The sequence below is a fragment of the Merops nubicus genome, unplaced genomic scaffold (genome assembly GCF_000691845.1).
Source record: "Merops nubicus isolate BGI_N331 unplaced genomic scaffold, ASM69184v1 scaffold9697, whole genome shotgun sequence".
NCBI classification, from domain to species: Eukaryota; Metazoa; Chordata; class Aves; order Coraciiformes; family Meropidae; genus Merops; species Merops nubicus.
The window spans coordinates 25,021-36,333 of NW_008622267.1; the positions used below are offsets into that span (position 1 = coordinate 25,021).

The following is an 11,313-nucleotide window of genomic DNA, read 5'->3' on the forward strand; positions in this document are numbered from 1 at the left end:
ATTCTAGGAAACTTCATGCTCATTCACAGCAAAGAATCATGCTAATGACCAGAGTAGTTTTCCAAGTGTTAATATTTGTAAATCTTTCTCCAAATATATTAACAGGTTTACATAGTTGCAGTTGAAAAGCAAAAAAATCAAAGTGATGCACACAATCACAGTTTAAAAATTGCAAATTCTGCAGAAGAAAGCTACAGAGATACATCTTCAACCAGTGGACTTCTGGACTTGGTACAGGCAGACCTTGGAACACTAAGTAAGCTCTGGCTTGCCGCACTTCACGATTTTGCTCTCTTAACTTTGCCTTCAGAATATGCATCACAACTGCCTGCTGAAGGTAAGAAGGCAAGTCAGCTGTATTTTCATAGGTCACTTGTAAGCGCACATCTTTTATGTCCTATCTGACTTGTGTTAAGATCACAAGAAGATGAGATGGCATAGAGAATTTGCGTACTTGTGTACCTCTCTAGAGACTGCTTTTGGGACAGGTGTTTTGCTGATGTGAAAAGTAGTTTGATTGATATTCTTGTTTGTTGGGTAATCTTATGGTTGATAGGAGAAAAGAAAATTGTATTGGAGTCTATCCAAATAAATGTAAATGAAATGCTCTCATTAGCCTGAGCTTATAATACTGAACATTTAAAAAAGAAGTCATATAATAAATTTGCAATTATATTTATCAATATTATGAAAAAAATTTCAATAAAAATTAGAATCCCCTTTTATAAGAATGAGAAAAATATGATAGTTGAAAATAAATTACATCCTTCAAACTGTAACTTCTCTTCTTGTAGGTGGCACATTTTATACAGCAGAGACAATTGAAAATGTCAGACCTCATTACTACAACTCCTGGGCACTGATACTTTATGCTGCAGCATTATGGCTTACTAGCACAGGTTTCATTGTTGTTGATCCAGATGAAGGAGTTAATAATCTCTCTAGACCTGTCACCCCAACTACAATGTGTCAAGATTCTTCTACCAGGCCCCTGGTTAAATCTCCTGAGGATGTGAATACTGACAGATTTCATCTTATCTTGGGTTAGTGAGTGCATAATCTGTCTAGATGCTGTAACCCAGAATGTCATTTTTAATAGATAAAACAGTTAGCAAACCAACACCTAATTTTGTACATGTAATTGCATTGTGGAATATTACATCTCTTAGAAAAGTATAGTCAGAAGAATTTAAGTCCCAGTGAGAAAATAGTAGAGCGTTTTCTCAAATATGGTAGAAAACCCACTTTGTGTGAGCTAAACAAGTGCTTACTGCTCTGCTCGTAAACATACAAGTTTAAGGGTGGATTTTGTCATGGTTGTAGCACTGCAGTTACAGAGTGTGCAGTTTAGTGTCACTGAAGTACAGTTTTACATCACAGAACAGTCTGTAGATTGGAAGGGACTTGTGGAGGTCATCTTGTCCACCACTCCTCAAGCCAGGCCACCTAAAGCCACCTGCCCATGACCATGTCCAGACAGCTTTTGAGTATCTCCATGGATGAAGACTCCACAGCCTCCCTGGGCAACCTGTGCCAGTGCTCGGTTTCTTTAAGTTCACATGAAGCTCCGTTTAAGCCTCTGCTACTGCAGAAGCTAATCAGGCAGCTGAATTCAGTCCCAGTTCTCTGAATTTACATAATTAGGCATTTCTGGTTTATTTTTTTTTCCTTTAGTCTCTTCTTTTATAATCTCTTTTTGGAAGAGGTTTATATGATGCAGATGCATATGGCTTCTTTTGAACCCCAGCCTTCCTCCAGAGAGCCAGCTTCCTTTTGATTGCCATTGCTCCCTCAGTTACACGTGTGACCTTGGATACAAAAGCTGCTCATTTCCCCTGCTTCCTGTGCTGTTGGATTAGTGCTTCAAATTTCATATACTTTAACAAGGACACCTGGCTTGTTTATTCTGCATCCAAACATATTCCACTTGTTCATTTCCACTTCCTAGAGAGAAAGTTAAAGAACTTTTAAGACCAGGGACACTTTCTGTTGCACAGCTGTTCTTCAGTGTACACTGATCAGTTTCCCGAGTCATCCCATGTTTTGGAGTTAGAGCTGTACAACTGGGATGAGACTATGGGTCACATTTATATGAAGTTTATCTCCAGTGCCATAAAATATCTTAGGAAAAGTCGTGAAAGCTCAGAAAAAACAGTGATCATTTTTATCTGCCCTAGGATTTGCAGCCTTAGGCTTCATGTCATTTACTTATTGCTGGTGATCCGGTTGTTGTACTGCAATCTTTAGCATTTTCGTGAAGTGGGAAGATCAAACTTCAGCTTTTGTGTTTGTGTGCTATTACTATTTTCTCCATTATTTCCTTCTATTACATAAGTCAGTGTGATTAGACAAATATTCTGCTCCATTCATTATTAATTCTCTGCCCATTCATTGGATATAAAGTTCAGTGTTTTACTTCGATTTTGCTCTACTTTTTTATTTATATTAATAGCCAATTAGAACTGTGTCTTATACTGCCTACAAGCTGAAGTTGTTTCATTGTTTTAAGAGAAATAGAGTTCTTGCCCCGAGAACTAGCAATAGGAGATGAATTCACTTAATAAAAAACGCAAATGCTATTTCTATGTCTGCTTGACCTACCGTTAGGTTACTTAGTAATTGACAAAATTACTTCTTAAAATTTCAAGGACATAAGGGTTTTTTCTTCTGATGCTTACAGGAATTAGTGTGGAATTTCTCTGCTCTCCTCGATCGGATGCAGCGACGGAGAACATTATTGCCTGCTTACGTGCTCTACAGACACTTTTTGATGTTCCATGGCCAAGGTCTAAAATAGGTGGTGATCAGGTAATGTCTTAATGATTAAAAGACCCCAGAAGGCTTAATTTAGCTTGAACAATATCTCTACTCTCTATTGTATATTCAGGAATATTCAATAAAAGTCATAGGTGAGTTATATGGTTTACCAAAATCCAAAGCTGTAGAGGGAAGACAGAAAAAGAGCACAATATGGAACCCATAAGAAAACCATGAGGGGCAGAGAGCTTGAAGACCTTTTGTTAGGAACGAGTGATTAAATGAGTAGGATGAGACCCAGGTAAGAACAGAATTCCAGAGAAAAAGTTCTCTTATTCTCACTATCAAATGACAGTTCAATTAATTCTGTTGTAAATACTGAAGATGATAAAACGAAATGGGGAAAAAAACAATGGTATTTAAAAAAAAGCAGAACCAAAAAAAAACACAACAGACTTCTGATCCTAAGAGGAGGTAGTAACTCCAAATTTTCTTTTTTTTTTTTTTCTTTAAGCTTTATGTCATCCTGTGTATCGTACCATTATCTAGCAGTAAAAGTGATAAAGCCTGTGGGCATGCCCAAGTTTTGCTGATTGTTTGTGCTCTCTCCAAAAAAATGCATATATTATAGGAGGTATACAGTGTAGTGTCTCCACCTTAAACAGTTAAAAAGCCTATATATAAGATAAAGACTACTTGAGATTTTTTTTTTTTAGTGGTACTCTTATCTGAATTACTGTGATAACAGATGTTGAAGAAAATGCCAGCTCAATTATACTGCATTTCCTAGTGAGTTTAACAAGAGTAATACTGTTGGCTTCAGCAAGTGTTAGCAAGTTTCTAAACTTCCTGCATTAACCAGGGGGTGTATTAAGCATTTTTGTTCCCGTAGGAGCTGGGTGTAGAGCTGCTGAATGTTTTGCATCGGCTGATCCTGACCAGAGAGTCGCCTGACGTTCAGCTGGCTGCCCTCGAAGTGGTTCGGCTGGTTCTCTTCGCAGCTCAGGAGCACGTGAAGGAGAAGCGGAGGAGTGCGGAAGGTGCAGTAATGAATGACACGTGGCATACATAGTATCAGGGTTGAAGCCGTTCTCTCTTGGAAAAATGGACTCTTGAAGGTGGTATTCCAGGATACATCTTACTTGAAGTGTTTTGCAGTTGTGGATTAGTCCTGGTTTACGTCAGTCAGTCCAGGTGACTGACATAGAAACTGGGTTTGTACGATAGACAGTGGGTGGTTTTGGTGGTGACTAGAGGGCATGAAGCAAGCAGGAAAACTGGAGAAACTGCAGTTGGCATAGTGTAACTGTGTGCTGTCGGGGGGGAAGGAGCGTTAGCGAAGAGCTGGAATCAGCTGCAGTTAGAGCAGCAAAGAAACTCCACACACACAGCTGTTACAAGCCAGACTCCACTAGTTAGTCTGATTGTAACTTCCTAAAGGTCGTTTTCTAAACAAAAAAAAACCCCATGGGACAAGAATCAAAACACTTGTATCAGGTGATACTGTGCTGGCATGGTGCCTCAGCACCCTGCGTGCCTGAATCCGTTGTACGTGCTTTTGCTTTTTGACAGTCACTGCATAGTTTGCTTCTTCAGAAGGGTGGATGCTTGTTGGTAGAACCTGAAATACATATGCATGTGCATGTATATCTATCAAGATTATCACTTGGGGATAAGTAAACTTATCTTTAAACTTTACTTAAGAAGTAAACTTGTTGGAAACAAGGTGCAGCCTACAGATTTCTGCCATATTTCTTCCGTTTGTTTTAGTTGATGATGGTGCTGCAGAAAAGGAAACGTTACCAGAATTTGGAGAAGGCAAAGATACAGGAGGACTGGTGCCTGGGAAATCGTTAGTCTTTGCAACGCTGGAGTTGTGTGTTTGTATTCTTGTCAGACAGCTTCCCCACCTCAACCCTAAATTAACTTGTAGCCCTGCGGTTCAGTCTGGAAAACATCTGTTCTTGTCAGAAGATGGAAGCAGGCTGGTAGCAGCAGCATTAGTTATTCTCTCTGATGTTCCTGCAGTCTGCTCTCCTGAAGGTATGTTGTTTCATCACAAGCAAATATTACTGAAAGAATATTGAGCTCTTCTGAGCCCCCTTGTTATTACCTAATTTTCTCGGCTGGCTAAGTCTGGCAGCAAGTTTTGTTGATTTGCTTGCAACCTTTTCCTGTTCTAATTTTTTTTTTTTTGACTGTCAGATTGCAAAACAAGTTACAAAACTGAAGCAATTAAAGGATTAGTTTTTCTTTTCCTCCCACGTGTAGCAGTGCAATTAATAGATTTCGTACAGGGAAGTATACAATAGCTACATGATTATATTCTACTTGAATTGTCTATTCTGGAATTTGTAATGCAGACATAAACTAAATTCAAAGGGGAAATCTATGTTAACTTTCACTTAAAGCCATCATTTGAACAGTGGGAAACCACTGCAAGGAGTTAGGGTTGATTTCTTACATTAGTTCAGTTTTACCCATGATTCATTTTGTGTTCACTCCAAACTTTCAGATGGTCCCCCCCACCACCCCCAATATCACATCCATATGTATGATCTTGCAGTACTGTTACAGCTACACTGATAAACCATTTCTGCCCTGCTCCTCTGTTCCCACCTTAGGTATGTTACACATGAAAATTTTTGCCTTTAGCAGCTCTGGAAGTTTCTTCTTTTTTCTTCATGTGTTCTCTGTTACAAGACTCTCCTTTGGGGGATGATATACTCCAAAAGGAATAGTAGGCAGTTCTTGCTATCATTGTAGGGTGATGATGGGATTTCTCTTTCCATCTGCAGCTTGTGATTTATCACTTCAAAGCAAAAGGAAACAAATGTCACTTAGATCTGGGGGTAACTAGCTCGCATGAAAAAAAAAAATGTGTTTTTTTTTTTTCTCCCTGTAGTTCCTCATGTATTTACTTATTGAAGTTATTCCACAGACTAACAGCCTGCAGGATCAGACCAGGTGGGATGTTTACACACCAGAAGTTAAGTATTTAAGTCGAATGACTAAAATGAGGAGCTTAACCTTGCTTACACAGTCAGCTGAATAAGGAAACATCTGCAAATGTCAGATGTGGTCTGTCTGGACTTCTGTAAAACCTTTGACATGGTGCTGCACATCCTTATCTTTAGAAGCGGAGTTATGGATTTGATGGGTGGACTGTTCAGCTGACAAGGAATTGGCTGAATGTTCATATCCAGTGGATAGTGTTCAGTGGCTCAATGTCCGGATGGAATCGGTGACAAGTTGTGTCCCTCAGGGGTCCGTCCTGTGACTGTGCTGTTTAGTATCTTCATCAATGACAAACAATGGAATCAAGTGCAACTTCAACAAGTCTGCAGATGACACCAAGCTGGGTGGTGCAGTTGACATGCCTGAGGGATGGGATGCCATTCTAGACAAGCTTGAAATGTGGATTTCATGAGATTCCACAAGGCCAAGTGCAAGGTCCTGTACATGGGCCAAAGCAATCCCTCGTATCAGTACAGGCTGAGGGATGGTGGGATTGAGAGCAGCCTTGTGGAGGAGGACTTTGGATGTACTGTTGAATAAAAAGCTGGATGTGAGCCATGCTTGTAGCCAGAAGGCCAGCCGTATCCTGGGCTGCATCAAAGGAAGCGTGGCCAGCAGATCAAGGGAGGTGATCCTGCTGCTCTACTCTGCCCTTGTGAGACCTCACCTGGAGTCCTGTGTCTGTCTCTGGACTCCTCAGCACAAGAAGGACGTGGACCTGTTGGAGCAGGTCCAGAGGAGGGCCACAAAAACGATCAGAGGGCTGGAACCCTCTCCTGTGAAGAAGGACTGAGGGAGTTGGGGTTGTACAGCCTGGAAAAGAGAATGCTCCAGGGAGACCATATTGCAGCCGTTGAGTGCTTAAAGTGGGCCTGTGAGGAAGATGAGGACAGTCTTTTTAGCAGGGCCTGTTGTGACAGAACAAGGCATTATGGTTTTAAACTAAAAGATTTAGACTAGATACAAGGAAGAAATACTTTACCGTGAGGGTAGTGAAACACTGGAACAGGTTGCCCAGAGTGGTAGTAGAAGCCCTATCCCTGGAAACATTCAAGGTCAGGTTGGACAGCACTCTAAGCAACCTGTCTCCAATATGTGCAGAATTCTGTATTACTGTTAGAAGCAAAGGCATAAGAATTAGCAAAACTGCTATGCCGAGTTATTGCTGGAGTTCTTTATTTTTTTTTTAATAGTGTCTTATCCTGACAGATCAACTATCAGATCCTCAGGTTGAGAAGATCTGTTTAATAGGCTTTAGGACAATCCACTTGGGCCGCCTCTTTTCCAAAATATTTGAGTTTTTTATTCTAATTCTAGGAATTTTTGTTACACATTTTTGGTCTGAGATCCTCTTCTTATTAATCTTACTAAATTCTTGACTTTAGTGCTTCTCTGGAGCAGATACTCACACACCATGTTGGAGAAGTATTTTCTCTTACTAGTTTTGAAATTACCCTGTTCATTTCCTTCACTGTATTGTCTTCAGTGGAAAATATGTTTAGATGCTCAAAATTTTCTTATTCAGTGCTTTGTACACTTCTACAGCTTCTATTCTTCTTCTCATCAGTGGTTCTGATCTTTCTGTTGTTACTTTTCTCTGAACAAGACACAATTCCACACTTCCTTGATTTTATTATATGAAAAGTTAGACAATGCTAATTTAAAAGAAGATTTAACTTCACTTAAACAGTGTGACTCCATGTTTGCTGTAGCAAATCACATGACATTTCAAATCCTTCAAATTGCTAGTGTCTCTATGCACACAGGTAATTAAAAATTTAATAAGTTATAAAGAGAATCCAAGAAAACCACTCCAATTTTTTTTTTAATGTAAAAGGTACCGGAGGTTTTTAACTTTTGTAAAACTAATTTGCTTTGTTTTACAGGAAGTATTTCAGTTCTTCCTACTATCTTGTACCTAATTATTGGAGTACTTAAAGAAACTGCTGTGAAATTGCAAGACGGCCAGTTGCCTTTGACAGTCGCTGCGTCTCTACAAGCCCTTAAAGGACTCTTGTCCTCTCCAATGGCTCGCGCAGAGAAGAGCCGGACTGCTTGGACCCATCTTCTGCGTAGTGCTTTGGTCACAGTGCTCGACTGTTGGGATCAAGGTAAGATCAGGTTTTGGGTTCGTGTGTTTAAAAAAACAACAAAAATTAAGTTCATGCACATCCTAAAAAGAGACTAATATCTTGGTCGCAGGAGAATTAGCTACCAAGTACTGTTGAAACTGTAGTGCAGCCTTGAGCCCGCCGTTGGCAGGAGAAGGCGTCGCCTGTAACGGTGACAATGTGGGGCTCGAGGCTTAGCCCCGTGTCGCGCCGTGCCACGGTGGAGTAAACAGGAGGTGTGGCTTCAGTGTACAACTGAGTGTAAAAGAGCTGTAATGCATGTAGGTTCTCCACAAAGAATTAGTGTCTGTATTGAAAGAAAGGGTATTAAAACAGCAGTTCAATAGAAAAAAAACCAAATCTGTCTTAAGGTTAGTTTTCTTCGTGCTGCTTCTTTAGCTTCCCAAGTTTGTAGTATTTTTCATCATTCCTTACATTTAACCTCTAAAGTTGTAATTTATTGTTGGAAATTTTGTTCATAGTGCTGATTTTTTAGGTTATAGCAGAAGAATATATGTTCTTTATGAAAATTCTCACAATAGGTTGTACCCTAATATGTCATATTAGCTCTTCAAAGATATTTCTTGTACTTTATACAGAGAAATAATGGAACAGAAGGATGCTGTTGTTTCTAAATATGCATATAACCATCCCTGAATTCCCATTTTAGCTTTGGCTTTTATTAGAGTAAAAGCCCATATCAGTACATCAGAGTTTGTCTTGCGTTTGAGTAAAGAGATTCCTAAAGAAATGTAGGCATTGATATTTCTGTTCTGCCTCCTTGTAACACTTGAATTCATAGAATTACTTTTTAAGGCAAATCTAACAGACTGCTTACTTCTTTGATAGCAGATGGGCTCCCCCAAGAAGTTGATGAAGTTAGTCTGCTTACTGCTATCACAGTATTTGTTATGTCCACCAGTCCAGAAGTTACTACCATAGAGTGCCTTCAAAAGCGTTCTATTGAGAAGTTTAAAATGACACTTGACTCAAAAGATCCTCTTGTAAGTACTGGTGAAGTTATAAGAGTATCAGCATCATATTAAATGGATTTTAGCTTATTTTCTGTTCAGTTGTTTCACTTGTCCTTTGTCTTACTTCCTGTTAATTCTGTCCTGATGAGATTTGTTGTATTTTAAAATACAGTTAAAACAAGAAAAACAACATACCAGGGAAAAAAGTATTTGTTATTGCAAATACAAATTGCTTTTCTAGGAGTTGGGACTTTCTTACTCTGAAAGGCCAGCTCTGAAAATAAATACACTACACTTCATGTTTGACTGTGAGAATGCACTGTAAACTGCTTTTCTTGCATCTTCTCTGTATATATCCCTGTAGTAACAACAAATTAAACAAAGGTACCTTTACTCGGGAAATAGCTGTAAGGAAGTACTTGTATTAATATATTAATACATTTCTAGTATTACAAACATTGGTTTCCACTGATAGGAAATTGAGTATGCCAAGTATGACTGCAAGAAAATGATGGAATGAATTTGCAAGTTTTACCCAAGCGTTTAGGCATCTGAGCCTTTCAGAAAGGTCTGTAGGAACTTGACAGTTTCAGTTGTATTGACTTCTAATGATGTGCAAGCTACTGCACTGTTTGAGGCTTTTTAAAATTGTCCCTACTGTTTAACAGAGGTAATGCTTACTCCTTAAGCACCTATTTTCAGTCATCTGTATTTTTGCAAAAAAAGATAATATTTTCAAAAACTATTAAGACATAGTCTTCACACAAACAGTATTTTTTCCCTAACTAGAAAATGCAGGAGGACGTAGGACTTGTTGGAAAGAAACAGGAAACACTGTCTAGTTTCTCGTAACAATTTGGTTATGAGTTACAATGCTCCTATAAAGCATTCTGCATTAGCAGCCTGCAACCTGATGAATTTTCAAGCTGTGAGGCACGTATTTGATCCTCACTAAAATTTTATCTGACAAGCTGTGAGTTATAAAACACTGACCCAGATCTCTAACACTTTGTAACTGGAAATTTGTTGGTTTTGTTTTGTTTTTTCCTTTAGGTACAGTATAAGTGCTACCAGCTGCTGCACTCCATTTTTCAACATCCAAACAAAACTGTGTCATATCCTTATATTCATTCTTTAGCACCATCCATTGTGGGAAAATTGCAGGAAACAGAAAAAGCAAAACCTGAAAATGCTGCTGAACTTCAAGTAATTCAGGAGGGAATAAAGGTGGTTACAGCTCTTACAGTCGCTGCTGATGAAGAGCACCGTAAGTTACTTCATAGCTAGCATTAGACATGCCCAAACGTGCCATAAGTAACAAATGAAAACAAAACAGCCACAAGGTATCCAGTCCTTAACTAATTGCTAAGAATAGTATTGCTTCTTTTTGTTACCATACAGATCAAATAACATTTGCAGCTTTATAGTTTGTGTTAAATGTTAACTTGAAGAAATAACTCCAGTTAGAAATTGAAGCTGTTTTTAAAAAGTGTTTGTTTAAATTGTGTTTTCAATGCTTATAGGTGCTCATTTGGTCGCCTGCCTTCTTCCCATCCTTATTTCCTTTCTTTTGGATGAAAATGCCCTGGTTTCTGCCACAAACTCAGCAAAAAATTTACATGAATTTGCTTTGCAAAATCTGATGCAGATCGGTCCACAATACTCATCAGTTTTTAAAAAACTAATGGCTTCCTCTCCAAGTATGAAAGCCAGGCTCGAGTCAGCTGTAAAAGGCAATCAAGAAAGCATCAAAGTGAAGACTGTTAAACATGCAAGGAATCCTGGGAAAAGTTCAAGTATTCAGCTAAAGACCAATTTTCTTTGAAGTCTTGTATTGTCATTTTTATGCACTTTGATAACAAAAGCAAAAATTGTCCCTTTTAGTTTCTAACCAGAATAGTATTGCTATGAGTTTATCTCATATATATCACTTTGCACTCAAGTATTACAGAATACATTTAAGAGAAGACATCTCTAGACAACTTTCTGTTAGTGTAACACTTCTTAAACATCTCTAAACGCCGTGAATAAATTTATCAGAGGTTATCTAATCTGTATTTTTTTATTATTTTGAACTAAAAATCCAGAAATCACATGCCTATATTAAAAAAGTATAGTGAACTTTACCATAGATATATTTAGGAGCAGCCATTAAGTAAAATGAACCTTGATTTAAATCAACATTTGTCAAAAATAAGTTACCCTAAAGATTTTTTGGGATTTAACCAGGACATAAATTTACATGCAGGTTGTAACCTATCCTAATTACTAATTTAACGCACTGCATCCTTAGGTAAACAGATCAAACATCCTTGTAAGCCTTACAGTAGATTACTGTTGGTCTGAAGCGGTCCAGCTGGTTTAAGGTAATGCTGACAGCTTTAAGGGGGTGACGCCTGGAGCTGGCCCAGGTCTGACGGGCTGTGGGAGGCGCGCTCGCCCGGGGCGCCGCG

General features: G+C 38.8%; 1 protein-coding gene across 1 annotated transcript in view; it reads left to right on the plus strand.

The window, feature by feature from the left end:
- HEATR5A (HEAT repeat containing 5A) overlaps positions 1 to 10,963 on the plus strand; it is a gene marked incomplete at its 5' end in the record, with an annotated part of 35,355 nt that extends 24,392 nt beyond the window's left edge. Inside the window, 9 exons of the mRNA XM_008944722.1 lie at positions 106 to 337; positions 795 to 1,043; positions 2,681 to 2,808; positions 3,650 to 3,797; positions 4,528 to 4,800; positions 7,662 to 7,886; positions 8,736 to 8,890; positions 9,914 to 10,127; positions 10,384 to 10,963. Coding sequence (XP_008942970.1) covers positions 106 to 337; positions 795 to 1,043; positions 2,681 to 2,808; positions 3,650 to 3,797; positions 4,528 to 4,800; positions 7,662 to 7,886; positions 8,736 to 8,890; positions 9,914 to 10,127; positions 10,384 to 10,685 — 1,926 coding nt within the window. The remainder of the gene's footprint in view (positions 1 to 105; positions 338 to 794; positions 1,044 to 2,680; positions 2,809 to 3,649; positions 3,798 to 4,527; positions 4,801 to 7,661; positions 7,887 to 8,735; positions 8,891 to 9,913; positions 10,128 to 10,383) is intronic.
- Between the last annotated feature and the right edge of the window lie 350 nt (positions 10,964 to 11,313).